This window comes from Salvia splendens, chromosome 19 (genome assembly GCF_004379255.2).
Source record: "Salvia splendens isolate huo1 chromosome 19, SspV2, whole genome shotgun sequence".
Lineage (NCBI taxonomy): Eukaryota > Viridiplantae > Streptophyta > Magnoliopsida > Lamiales > Lamiaceae > Salvia > Salvia splendens.
This window is the reverse complement of record NC_056050.1, coordinates 24,138,298-24,151,317: the sequence shown is the minus strand read 5'-3', so window position 1 is coordinate 24,151,317 and position 13,020 is coordinate 24,138,298. Positions and strand designations below refer to the sequence as shown.

The 13,020-nt window shown below is 33.7% G+C and overlaps 2 protein-coding genes across 3 annotated transcripts; both read left to right on the top strand.

Annotated features, from left to right (window-relative positions):
- Positions 1–6,233: 6,233 nt before the first annotated feature.
- LOC121780240 lies at positions 6,234–9,160 on the top strand. Of its 2 annotated transcripts, none has more exons than XM_042177780.1 (2): positions 6,234–6,434; positions 6,959–9,160. In XM_042177780.1, the coding sequence occupies exon 2, from the start codon at positions 7,029–7,031 to the stop codon at positions 8,802–8,804; it is 1,776 nt and encodes a 591-aa protein (XP_042033714.1). In that variant the 5' UTR covers positions 6,234–6,434; positions 6,959–7,028; the 3' UTR covers positions 8,805–9,160. The 2 variants fall into 2 exon arrangements, with proteins under 2 accessions (XP_042033714.1, XP_042033713.1); XM_042177779.1 differs by having other exon boundaries at positions 6,235–6,434; positions 6,938–9,160.
- Positions 9,161–9,931: 771 nt separating this feature from the next.
- Positions 9,932–12,538, top strand: LOC121778309 (protein CHAPERONE-LIKE PROTEIN OF POR1, chloroplastic-like). The gene is made up of 6 exons (XM_042175637.1): positions 9,932–10,091; positions 10,426–10,491; positions 10,607–10,707; positions 11,053–11,435; positions 12,051–12,127; positions 12,216–12,538. The coding sequence occupies exons 2-6, from the start codon at positions 10,433–10,435 to the stop codon at positions 12,364–12,366; spliced, it is 771 nt and encodes a 256-aa protein (XP_042031571.1). The 5' UTR covers positions 9,932–10,091; positions 10,426–10,432; the 3' UTR covers positions 12,367–12,538.
- Positions 12,539–13,020: the final 482 nt, after the last annotated feature.

The following is a 13,020-nucleotide window of genomic DNA, read 5'->3' as shown; positions in this document are numbered from 1 at the left end:
TGTTAAATACTCCATATTGTTTTCACATGAGTTCTAAATTTTAATAGGAGTGAATGTTAGCTAGATGTTTTGTAATGGGAGAAGGTCAAATCAGAGTTGAACTGTTAATTAAATTACTCGAGTATTTTGTTATGCCTTTTCAGTTTCTGTTTTTTATTATTTCTTATATTCAATTTTTTTTTATTTTACAATTTTCTTTTATAACTAATTTTTAATACGATTCAGTTAGTACACTGTTACCGTTCAATTTATCAAATGACAACAATCTTAAATGAACATATTTTCACTAATGTAGCATAAAGAAAAAAAAATACTAACATCAAAGTTCTTAACGGAAAAAAATTAAACAAATAAATGCAATTATTAATTGTTATATTACTTTAATTAACTCCAAACTTGACCTTATTTACTTTATTAATTAATTATTGAAGTTTAAATAATAAAAATGTTTCCGTAACGTGAATACTGAGTCATTGACTATGATTACATATATATAAGATAAACGTCGTGATAAAAATATATTTTAAATAAACTCTTTTATTTTTCGCACTAAATTCGGTACTATCTCGCTTATTTGATCAAATTCAGTGCATTAGCTATATTCGAATGATTCACATTTTCAAGCCAATACGATCAAATTAGTGGTTTAGCTTCATTATTCCAAAGCTCTTTACCACTATCTTCTTTTTTCTCAAAAAAAGGTAGTGTTGATTAGTCGAAGCATAAATTATCACAAACATTATGTTACATAGTACTAAAATTGGTCGTCAAATTCTTATGTATTTTGCAGATACTAGTAGTCACTTTCGACAGTTAATTATGTTTTGTGTTTCTAGTTTAACACTCTTTTCGTTTATCTACATGAATTTTATACTACCTTATATCTTAGTTTAGTTGTGGCTTTAATTACAACACACAAGTATCGAATATCGATTACGCTTAAATTAAAAATTAGGAGAAAAATTATAACTTAGGATATTTTATTTCAAAATTTATGTGCTAAATTAATTTTACCATAAAGTTTTGAGTTAGAAAAGTATATGTGTTTTTTTAATCAACTTCAAAATAGACTGTATATACGTGTAATGTCATAATAGTACACTGGAAAATGATTTTTGATGTCGTTAGATTATCCACAATAGGGGAGCGCGGCTCCCGGGCAGGGGGGTGGCTGGGTCGCGGCTCCCTATAGCTGGGGACAAGGAGAGCCCCGGCAGGGGGGGGGGGGGCATGGGCGCGCAGTAGAGTTGGCCTGGCCGGGGCTCTTGGGCGCGACGCCCGCCCAGGTTCGATTTTTTTGTTCAGTTTTTGTGCTAATTTTATGGAAACAAATTTTGGAGAAGATGAAGTGCAGAGAGAGAAATATCGAGAGAGAGAGTGTGTGTAATTAAAAAGGGGATGCCGATTTTCAAAAAAAATAATTTAGCATTAATTTAGAAAACAAATCATCTCTAAAACTAAATCCCAATTAAAATTGGTCAACTTTTTAATTAAGGATTGTGATTTCCATTCACACCCTAATTACGAAAATAATTAAAATTTGAATTTTCAATAAATATATTTACTTGTAATTGTCAATTTTTTTTAATTCATTTTTGTTTTTCTAATTATTATAGTTTGATAATTTTTATTCTAGTTAAATTAAAATATACCAAGAATGAAAAAATAATTAATTTGTGGCTTGGGTTTGTCCACTATTAGGGTCGACAAGTTTTTTTGTGGCCTGGCAAAGTTTCTTTGCCTTGGCCATGGCCTTAACTGTTGTGGACACCCTTAGAATGTAGAAACCTCGATAGGGGAAGAATGTTCCCAAAATGAAAGTTGCGAAGGAGACAATTCTTAATTAAATCACACATCAAATAGAGTCATAGACTGCGCTCAGTAGGACTATCGGAACCATAACCGGTAGCATAATAAATACTCCCTCCGTCCTATTAGAAATGAAATATTGTTTTTCGACATGAGATTTCATGTAGTGTTGTTTTGTGAGTTAATGAAAAGAGAATAAAGGAAGAAAGATGAAAAGTAGAGATGATCGTTGTTTCCATTTTAGAAAACGTTTCATTTTTAATGGGACAACCCAGAAAAGAAAACGTTTCATTTTTAATGAATCGGATGGAATACTCCTGCCAGTACCAAATTGATATAGTAGTATATACTTGTAACTTGCACAAAATGAATTGTGTCCAAAGCAAGTTTTGAGCGAGAAGTCTTTTTTTAGGATTACAATTGGGTAATCTTCTCACTATGATTATAATTTTATCGACGATTCCATAATAAAGCCAATTTATGTGAAAATTACTTGTATATCATTCAATTTCTTAGTAATTTTTATTAAAGTCGTTTTGAATAAAAAAATTATACTACTAAAACGGATTGGACATTAAACTTGATGATAATTATTTATACTTTTAGATTTTTTATTAATCCCTCAGTACATATTATTAGGAATATCAATCGGATCCGTCCAGTGAATTTTGCATCAACCTTACTCAGATTATGAGTTAATCAGGTGCGGGTTATAAATCAGACTATAATTTTATTGGTTTAGAAATTACTCACCCTTATCCTAAGTTTTCGGATTTAAAACTAGCCCAACAATGTAATAAGTTGCTAGCAATAAAATTAACTTATGCTCAATCTAATTCATAGTATATCATTTGGTCTTTATAATGACAATAGTAATTTAGAGTTTTTAATCAATCCCTCTTAATATATTATGAGTAAGAAATTGACGCATTCAAAGTCTTGATTCTTTAACGTGGGCGTTAGTTGTTACAACATTCCAAAGTTGGAAAATAATTTCTTAAAAGGCAAACCAACTCACGAGTCACGGGTAACATCAAATTTAATTAATTACTCATTATATACATCCTATATTCCTATACGTATATTATTGAAAATCTACAGTTTAATGCATCAAGATTAATTAACTAAAAAAATGCAAATATCTATTTAAACTCTAAACCGTATATATATACTCACCTTTTACCAAAAATGCCTCGAAATATAAGAAATATTTTATCGAACCTTAAATATCCACTTTGTAACACAATTTTGACTCCAAAATCTTTGACTCCCGTGTGTGTATTTTTCTCATGGGCACAAAACATATATACGTTATTATTGTGCCATGTCATAATAATAATAATAATAATGATAATAATAATAATAATAATAATAATAATAATTAAATAATTCGAGACATTTTGATGAAACAATAGTAGTTTAGAGTCTAGAGTGATATAGGAGTACAATCTTAAAAATACATATTTCAAAAAGCATATCCAAAACAATAGTAGTGCATAAATAACAATTAGATACCCACACGATAGTAACAAATAAACGTCTATAAATTCAGTATTCAGTCACATTCAATTTTAACTTAAGAATACATTCATTAATATTGTAATTTTCCTATTACGAAGATAAACGAAAAAAAAACTACTATGTTATATATTATTAATACTAGTACTTATATGATAGTATGAAAATGTTTCGAATTTCAACCTTGTCACATTCAATCACAACTCAACAAATCTTTAATTACACGATTTCCAATGTAACTCCAAACTCTGGTTCAGAAAAGTTCAAATATAGTTTTCACATAATTTTAAAAGTTGAAAAATGATCCAAACTTTAGTTAAAAAAAAGTTCAAATATAGTGTTCACGTAATTTTAAAAGTTGAAGAATGATGATATGGTCAAATAAGTATCAACACGTACACCTCATAATTGAATTTGTGAACACAGTATTTCTTGGAAATTAAGTATACAAACTAAAACAGCTTTCTTTATTAAAGACAAAACACAATAATAATTATCTAAAGTAGAAACGCATATCCCACTTTAAAAAGAAACTTTAGAAAATCAAAATCTTATCATGTCGCGTAAAAAGCCCTAAAGTCTCAAACAAATTGAAATAATCTAAAGATGCAAAAAATAAATTAACCAATATAATTCTAATAGATACTTTTACCAAAATATCCTCTTATTATTTTAATGTACGTATTGATAGTTTAAAATCCTAAAGGTTAAATTTTATCTTCCACAAATTTAAACTAAAAATAACGAGAAAAATATCTAAACATGTCCTCGCCGCATAAAATATTCAATTTGTATAAACTATTGTTATTATTAATGTATTTTGTTGGAAAGAAATCAATCAAGATTGATATGATCTTGTAAATTAGGGAACTCAGTATTTAGTGATAATTGATACTAGGGTAAATTTTTACCATATAGAGAGATTGTTTTGTGTATTTAGTCAGCCTCCGCCTCCTTTGTAAACCAAGCAGTTGAATGAATAAAAATTAAGTCTTTCAACATATTTTATTATTGTGGTTTAAATCATTTTTTGTTTAAGCAAAATGGTTATTTAGAAATATCCACACTAATCCAAATACATATTCAACCTTTACAACCATTTTATGAAATCTTCTCGGTATAATGTTTTGTTATTTATCTTTAATTAAAAACTTAATAATACAATTTACATGCATCCATAATAAAATCATGGAGTACCATAAAAGTATATAAACTCTACGAAATTAGTTAGGGAAAGTACCTAACTTCCAAATTACTACATGATTCCCCCTTCTAATAGCCAAAAATATGGTCATCGCCAGAAAATTTATAGTTACATTAAAATACACATAAATTGTACCTAAACTTATCATGATTTTACATATTTGTATTTGCACTTAGAAGAGCTCATATTCGCTTTATCACATCATGCAGGTCACAAAAGATCTTCAGTAATCACCCGTAATTAAGAGTTAGGGAATTAAATATAAATATCATACAAAATCCAAAACAGAAATATCATACATGATGTTTTACAATCCAAATTATCATAGTACAAGATATAATTATCTTACATTTATTTAGAATAAGATGCACACACATAAATTATAACCTTCCCCAATAACATTATAAATATCCTGACAATAAAGCACATGTTAATTGATAATATGTTGGGACTTTAAATCAATATATACGGATAAATAAGAAACTATACTACTACCATTATTGATTTTTTTTCATACAAACATCATAATTATCCTATTAATGGGAATTTTGGTCCCACTTTTAGTATGAATTGGCTAATTACTAATTAGTGACAGAGCTTGGTCAATCTCAGTAATTATTAGGTCCACCCTTATTTTGGGGAAAACATGTCCATAATCATTATTAGGAAATAAAATATCTTAAATATAGTTAATTAGTGGCAAATTAAATTGCCACCAAATGAATAGCATTAATCAGTCGGCCACTCAAAAGCGCCCGGTTGGACCGACTGTGGCGGCTTTTTTGACTTGAAATGACCTGTGGGGTCAATTTGAGCCGGTTACTTTGAATCGACGCGGGGTCAAATATGTAAAATCATATTTCTCCGCGTGGTCTCCTATAATGATTGTGACATGTCTGATCTATCCGAAATTTGTCATTCCCCCCTATATTTTCTCTTATTTAGTGAAAACTCCACATTAGTTTTTATAAATTCAAATACAAACACTATTTTTAAAAATTAAATTAATTATTTATAAATTCAAAAATTGCAGTCAAGTTTTAATAAATTGCATAGTTAGAAAAAGTACATGATCGGATTAATTTGAGTATGCTTAAATTTATTCGATAATATTTTATTTAATTTCACCATGAATCCATTCATTGCGAGAGAATTACGTCGACTTTGAAATCTTGGAACTAATGCAACTTCAACATTGACCAATTAGTTGCATCTTTTCATCTGTCCTTGATTATCATGTCATGCATGATTCCACAACGCATGCAACAGACGTTTCACAGTATAATAGATTTTCCAAAGAATGACCACTTTAAATTAGTCATCAACCACGTAGTAATCCATATTATCGAGTTGTCGGTTGACTGCAAATTTGATATCCAAGTCCTACCAATGCATACTTCTTCAAAAATACATGATTGATTCATGATGTTAATGCATTGTTTGACCCGACCACGACATAAAATGCATGGCAAATTCATAAACGTTGATCAACAGCTGCTTCAAAGATGAATACTATATAAGTGCTTATGTATGTATATAAGTATGTGTGCCTTCTTTATCTGTTGATATAAATTAAAAGAAAACTCAATTATCTAAATAAGAGAAAAAGGCCCTAAACTATTAGGTCAAAAGGGAATTAGGGCAAAGAATAGGAGTTTGTGAGCAAAGCAATAAATGTATTCATAAATTCCACACGGTTTCTCAACTCTCAACATTTCCACTCTTTCTCTCCCCTGCTTGCAGCTCTCAACTCTCCCACCTTTCCTTCTCTTTCCATTTCCTTTTCTTTCTTCTTTCTTTCCCTCTGATTTTCTTCTCTTTCACCACAGCCTTGTGATTTGTGTTGATTCCGATAGATTCAATTTTGTAGTCTGTGTTTTCTCTCCTCCAACAGCAAATATACGTAAGCATAAATTCAGTGCTAATTTGTATTTTTGTCCATTATTTTATTGTATTCTGCTTGTTCGGTGCTTGCCTTTTCCATTGGCCGGAAAATCAGTGATGTGTATTTTTATTTAGCTGCTCAAATAATATAAGAGTAAAACATTTCAATCTTCTTTCGTGAGTAGATTTGAAGTAGGTTCGAGCTGGAAGAGAAGCATTCAAGCTAATTAGTGTAGGGTAAATTAAATTTGAAAGGAGAATAAAGATGAATTCAATAAAATTGTAGAACTACAAAAAGGAAATTCAGCTGGATGCTTCTTGTCTTCGTGAATAAAAGGAAAAAAAATACTGAAACAGTTAGTAATAACTGGCAATCAAATACTGGAAAAAAAATACTGAAACAGTTAGTAATTACAGTTTTCCTATTAAATTAGCTTTGATATCTTAAATTGTAAAATATGGAGGATATTTGTTAGCTGTGCTGTATCTTTGCTGATTTGCTACTTGTTCCATTTTTAACAGAAATCTTCCATCTATTGTTAGAGCTTTTACTTTGAAATCAAGAAACGGTCAATCGGATTTGTTCGGAAATTTTGGCTGTCTGGTGATAGAAATGGTCACACAATCATGGTTTCGTAGTCTGTGGACGCCATTGAAGAAGAATGAGTTCCATACTGAAAAGGTGAAGATTGCGGTTTTGGCCTTTGAGGCTGCTAGCTTGATGACTAAACTGCTTCACCTGTGGCAATCAATGACTGATAAGCAGGTTGCTAGGTTAAGAGTGGAGATAAATGACTCGTTGGGTATAAAGAAGCTTGTATCGGAGAGTGATGAGTATATTGGGAAGTTGATATGTGCGGAGATGATGGAAAATTTGGTGAACGTGGCAAGAGCATTGGCTAGGTTGTCCAAGAGATGCAACGATCCCCTGCTGAGAAGCTTTGAGCAGGCGTTTAACGATTTGATCATGGGTGGTGCAGACACGTATGGTTGGCAGTTCTCATGGAGGAAGATGGAAAGGAAAGTCAAGAAGATGGAGCGTTTTATAGTTGCAAATGCTAATTTGTATCAAGAGATGGAGACGCTCGCGGATCTTGAACAGGCGTTGAAGAGGATGAAGGGCAATGATAGCGTGGATAGCATTACCTTGGTTGAATACGAGAAGAAGATTGCGTGGAAGCGACAAGAGGTGAAGCATCTCAAGGAAAATTCTCTCTGGAGTCGGACTTATGATTACACCATTCTTCTCATGGCGAGATCTCTTTTTACTACGTATGGGAGGATTGGACATGTTTTTGGTGTTAACCACATTGCTGACATAGGGGCTAACTCGAGAGTTGTGGATGATTCTAATAACCGACATAGTCACTCAACTGCCTTCATGCAATCGTCTGTTTATCCATCTGAAAATTATGTCCCTAGAGTTTCTACAGGTACACAAGGAAAGTTCATATCTTCTTCTGGCCCTCTCTTGAGAACGAACAACATGGGTAATTTCCACTCAGGTCCTCTTGGGAACTCAACGAATACATCTAGTTCGATCTCTGGAAAACATAATGGTGTTGGTGGTTACTATTCAGGTCCCTTATCAAGTTCAACAGCCAAACCCGGTCCTACTTCAAAAACGAGCAAGAGTTCTTTTCGAATGTGGCATTTCCGTGATAAATCTCACAAAGCTGAGAAAATCTCTCGGCGAAAACCGAATGGAATGACCATGTCAGGACCTTTAACTGGCTCTGTTGTAGGTGGAAATGGTTCTTGGATGAGTAACGCCCATTTGATACCTGGTGATGCTCAATCCGGAGTTATGGATGGAAAGATTTACGGGAACTTGATCGATGGAAACCTCTCTGTAGTTGCATCAAAGAGCAAGCTGTTGAATCCACCTCCGGAAACTCTTGGTGCTTCGGCCCTAGCTCTTCACTACGCAAATCTCATCATATTCATCGAGAAACTGATAGCATCTCCTCACTTGATTGGAAACGATGCTAGAGACGATGTATACAATATGCTGCCAGCTAGCATCAGATCATCCCTCAGGGCTAAGCTGAAGCCTTTCGCAAAGAGCCTCAGTTCATCAGTTTATGACACAGCTCTTGCCAATGAATGGAACGATGCTATGTCAAAAACACTCGAATGGCTCGCCCCTCTCGCTCATAACATGATAAGATGGCAGTCGGAGAGAAGCTTTGAGCACCAGAGCTTGGTGTCTAGGACAAACGTCCTTCTCGTCCAGACGCTCTACTTTGCAAATCAAGAAAAGACAGAAGCACAGATCACCGAGCTGCTCGTTGGTCTGAACTACATATGGAGATTCGGGAGAGAAATCACTGCCAAATCGCTGGCAGAATGCGCCAGTGGCAGAACGTTCGATGAATATCAGGAGTGATATATCATCGCCTTTCCAGTATCTGTGTGTATATATATCATCATCCTTCACTATCTTGGGCGGAAGGAGCTCCTTTCAGTCATCAAGATTTGCAGACAGCTTTGTCAGAGTATTTTGGTGGTTGTGATGGTGAGGAACATCATATGACGGAGTTTGAATCTGAGGTTGCACCGGGAAGGTAAATTGTACAGCCAATGTTGCCTCCTCCTCTCTTATGATGGTTGATAGCATGTTTATGTTAGAAAATGAGGGTTTTGTTTCATCAAAGCTTACATTTCAATTTTCATGTCTTCTTAAAAAAAGTTTGTATTGCTAGATTACACGAATGATTGAATAGTGCTTGCTATTTGTCCCGAGATTTCTAGCTACTACTATCATCACGATTTTTTGAATTTATAGCGCGTATATTTCCCACGGTGAAGTGATGCCCGTATGGGCGACCCCTCCTACAACGCGGCACGCCCTAAAGAATGGCCGCGTTGCGGTGCTCTCGTAGAGCTCTTTCTCCAAGCTCAAATGTAAACTGATTTACAGATTTAGACCAAGAATGGTCTCAAAAAATCAAGAATCACTCGAACGATGGAAAAGTATCAGTAAAATCAATAGAAATTGTTGGACTAAATATATGAGCTCATAGTATAATGTACTTTCTCATAGAGGTTAAATACTTAAATTTATAGAAAATTGTTGGAAAAAACATTAATTTTTGTTAATTCTGCAAATTTAGAAATATCTGTTATAATTTTGACATTTTTCTCAATTGTCCTATAATCTTAAATTCGAGGGATAGTTGACAAAAATGTTACAATATCACTGATATTTTAAAAGTTACAGGATTAATCATAATTAAATAAACTTATGATTTTATAGATAATTTGCCTTCAAATTATATCCTTGTACTACATCATACTATAAGAATTTACAGATAATTTGCCTTCAAGTTATATCCTTGTACTACATCATACTATAAGAAATGATGATTTTAAATATCAACAGATACTACAAATATAAGTGTACATATTTATATTAGATGGTAATTTTAATTGATTTTATACAAGCATAATATAAGTATTGTATAATAATAAAATATTAGTAAATCATTTAAAATAGTAAGATATGAAGAAATGATGATATTGAAATGATATACTACTGTTAATTACCTCATCCTATCATCTAACGGTTGCTCCGCCGCCCTCCGCCGACTCCCTTTCATCCCCGGCGAAAGTGCTATTTTCTGATATTGCTTCTCCATCACAGTCGCCGCCTTCCAAGAGGAAAGAGAAGAGGGTGAGAATCTGCGCGAATTCGACTACGTTTTTATTCGATTGTTCGCTTTTAACTGTTCCATTTGATGCTAGCTTTTCTGTTATTCAAATTACAAATTCAATTGTGTGTTCCGTTCCTGCTGAATCACCTCCCTTGGATTTTTTTTGTTCTACATTGTGCACTTATGCATCTAGAAATTGAGCTCTAGTTCTGTAAATCAGTCGAATTTGAGCCGTCGAGCTTCAGAAACACAGTTGAAAACTTAGTTTGATTTTTAGTCCTAGTTAAAGGCAGTTTTGCAAGCTAATTCGTTTTAGGATATGCTCTTGATTAGATTTTCTGCATATTTCTGCAGAGAACTGATGGCGGCGGCTCTCCTCTCAACCCCTACCCTCAAAAGCTCTTTCCTTAGCCGTCGTCTGTAAGTTTTTTTCGCAATAGGCAATCGGCATTCAGTATGCTAATACTTTCCATTGATACGAGCGAGCTTACTTATTTTTATTGATTTTGTGCAAATATTGGTGTTTCGGTCACAGTTCAATTAGAGGCCATTCGAGTAGAAGCCGGACTGAGAAGCCGGACTGCATTGGATATATCTCCCCAAAATGCGCGGTGGATACGCCTTATGAGGGTAAAGGTACAAATGAATTTATTTTTTCAGCTTAGTGGGTTGGAAACTTGAAAAGGGTAGTCTAAGTATGAAGTAGTATGTCCTTGAACATTTTTCATTTTCTTCGACTTTATGAGGATGTTTAGTTGTTTTTCTAAACTGTGGTTGAATAGCAGTTCCCGACTCCGCCATATTTTTACTGCTACTTAAGATAATGTCCTCGTATAACTTGATTTTCATTGTTTTTGTGATAAGAAGTGTGTAACTAAGATGAGTTCTGAAGCTGTTTGTGATCTGGCTTACTAGTATGTGCTGTCATTATATTTGGGTATCATTTTGCTAGCATTAATATTTTACGTTGGATATCTATAGGTAGCATTTCGAAATTCCCTAGGGCACATGTCTGGGATCCTTATAAGCGGCTAGGGGTAAGTACTGATGCTTCTGAAGAAGAAGTTTGGAGTGCTCGGAACTTTTTACTGGACCAATATGCCAATCATGAAAGAAGTTTTGAATCTATAGAAGCTGCTTTCGAGAGACTACTGCTGACCAGCTTCAATAACAGGAAGAAAATGAAGATCAACTTGAAAAGCAGGCTAAAGAAGAAGGTTGAGGAATCTCCGCCATGGGTGAAGAACTTGGTCAGCTTTGTTGAGATTCCTGCCCCTGTGATAATTTTGAGACGGTTGTTCTTGTTCGGTTTCATGGCATGCTGGAGCGTGATAAACTCTGCTGAAGCGGGACCCGCATTCCAGGTACATTGCATTTATGGTCACTTTAAATTGTTCTACTATTTTGCCTCCATTCAGAATAAATGTCACATTAAAGCTTGTGGTTTAGTGAGAACTACATATTAGCACTGTAGTATTAGTTAAATGTGGAGTTCACTTACGAGCTCAATGTTTGGTGTTTGAACTGATTGGCCCCTGGATACTGATGCAATCCCATATCTAAAAGCCTATAGATCAGCACTAGATGTCAACAGAGTCGAGATGAACGAAATTTAAGTTTCTTGGTGTTGTATTGTTTATAACTTAGAATGATCATTGATACCATGAATCAAAATTCTACCTTGCTTCTTGCATTGTGTATTCTGGGAAGCCCGGCACTGATAATCTTGTGGATAAAAGAATGTACATCTTATTATATACTCCACTTTGGAAATGCAAGACAGACACTCAGTCCATGAAAACAAAGAAATAGCTATCTTGATTAGTCATTGTGGAGACTTGATCTACTTTTCAATCCACTTTTCACTACCAAGTGTTACTAGTTAAAATATTAATGTTTTCTGCTGCCTATACCGTTAACCAATTTTCTAGTTTTGATTCTTAATCTGTTCAAGACAATGTATGTTCTTTCCTATGCAGGTGGCATTGTCTCTTGGAGCTTGCATTTACTTCCTTAATGACAAGAACGAAAGTTTGCCTAGAGCTGCCATTATAGGGTAAGTTGTTGGGACAAAAAGTTAGTCTGCCTATTTCCTTGCAACTGCTTGATTACTTACAAGACGAAACTGTATGATATAATTGCAGATTTGGAGCTCTTGTGGCTGGGTGGCTTTGCGGTTCTATGACGGTTCCACTCATTCCTTCGTTTTTGTTGCAGCCGACTTGGACTCTTGAGCTTCTTACGTCGTTGGTAGTATATGTATTCTTGTTTGTAGCCTGTAGTTTCCTCAAGTGAAACCTTTAGTTATAGTTGAGGAACTCTTTTTTTTGGATTAAGCATTTTCTGCATAAGTTTTGATAAAATCAGTTTGATTAAATTGCTGGTTTGTCATTGGAGTTCGTCCTCTCGTGTGTAACAAATGTCGGGTTCAAATCAATTTAGTTACTTCGTTTGGAGAAAAGATTTATATCAAAACTAGTGTTTTTACCAACAGTGTAACTTTTTTTCGTGTGACCTATATTTCCAATCTGAAATAAGACCGATTTCATTTTTCTTTGAATTGAAATGTCAATTTCTATAAATAAATTTTAAAAAACAAGTTTGCTTACTCTGTCTTAACACCAATGCATACGTAACTAGGCGTGGGTAGGTACGGTATACCTTACCGAAACCATCATACCGTATACCTTACCGAAAATTCGATATGAGAAAAAATCATACCTTTACCTTACCAAAATTTTCGGTATACCGAACTTCGGTATACCTTATTTTCGGTATGACAAATTTCAATATCGATGCCATACCTTATTTTAAGTATGTCATATCTAAATTCGGTATACTGTACTTTTGCGGTATACCAGAGTTTTACGGTATATCGGACTACAATACGACGTACCAAAATATCATTATTTTGTAAATAATTCTAAATACAAACACAAATGAAAATAA

What these genes read in the sequence shown, in the direction of transcription:
- LOC121778309 (XM_042175637.1), top strand. Translation starts at nt 10,433, where the DNA reads ATGGCGGCGGCTCTCCTCTCAACCCCTACCCTCAAAAGCTCTTTCCTT. An exon ending in TACGCCTTATGAGGGTAAAG is followed by an intron (nt 10,708 to 11,052) that starts GTACAAATGAAT and finishes GGATATCTATAG; the next exon opens with GTAGCATTTCGAAATTCCCT. An exon ending in AAGCGGGACCCGCATTCCAG is followed by an intron (nt 11,436 to 12,050) that starts GTACATTGCATT and finishes TTTCCTATGCAG; the next exon opens with GTGGCATTGTCTCTTGGAGC.
- LOC121780240 (XM_042177780.1), top strand. Translation starts at nt 7,029, where the DNA reads ATGGTCACACAATCATGGTTTCGTAGTCTGTGGACGCCATTGAAGAAG.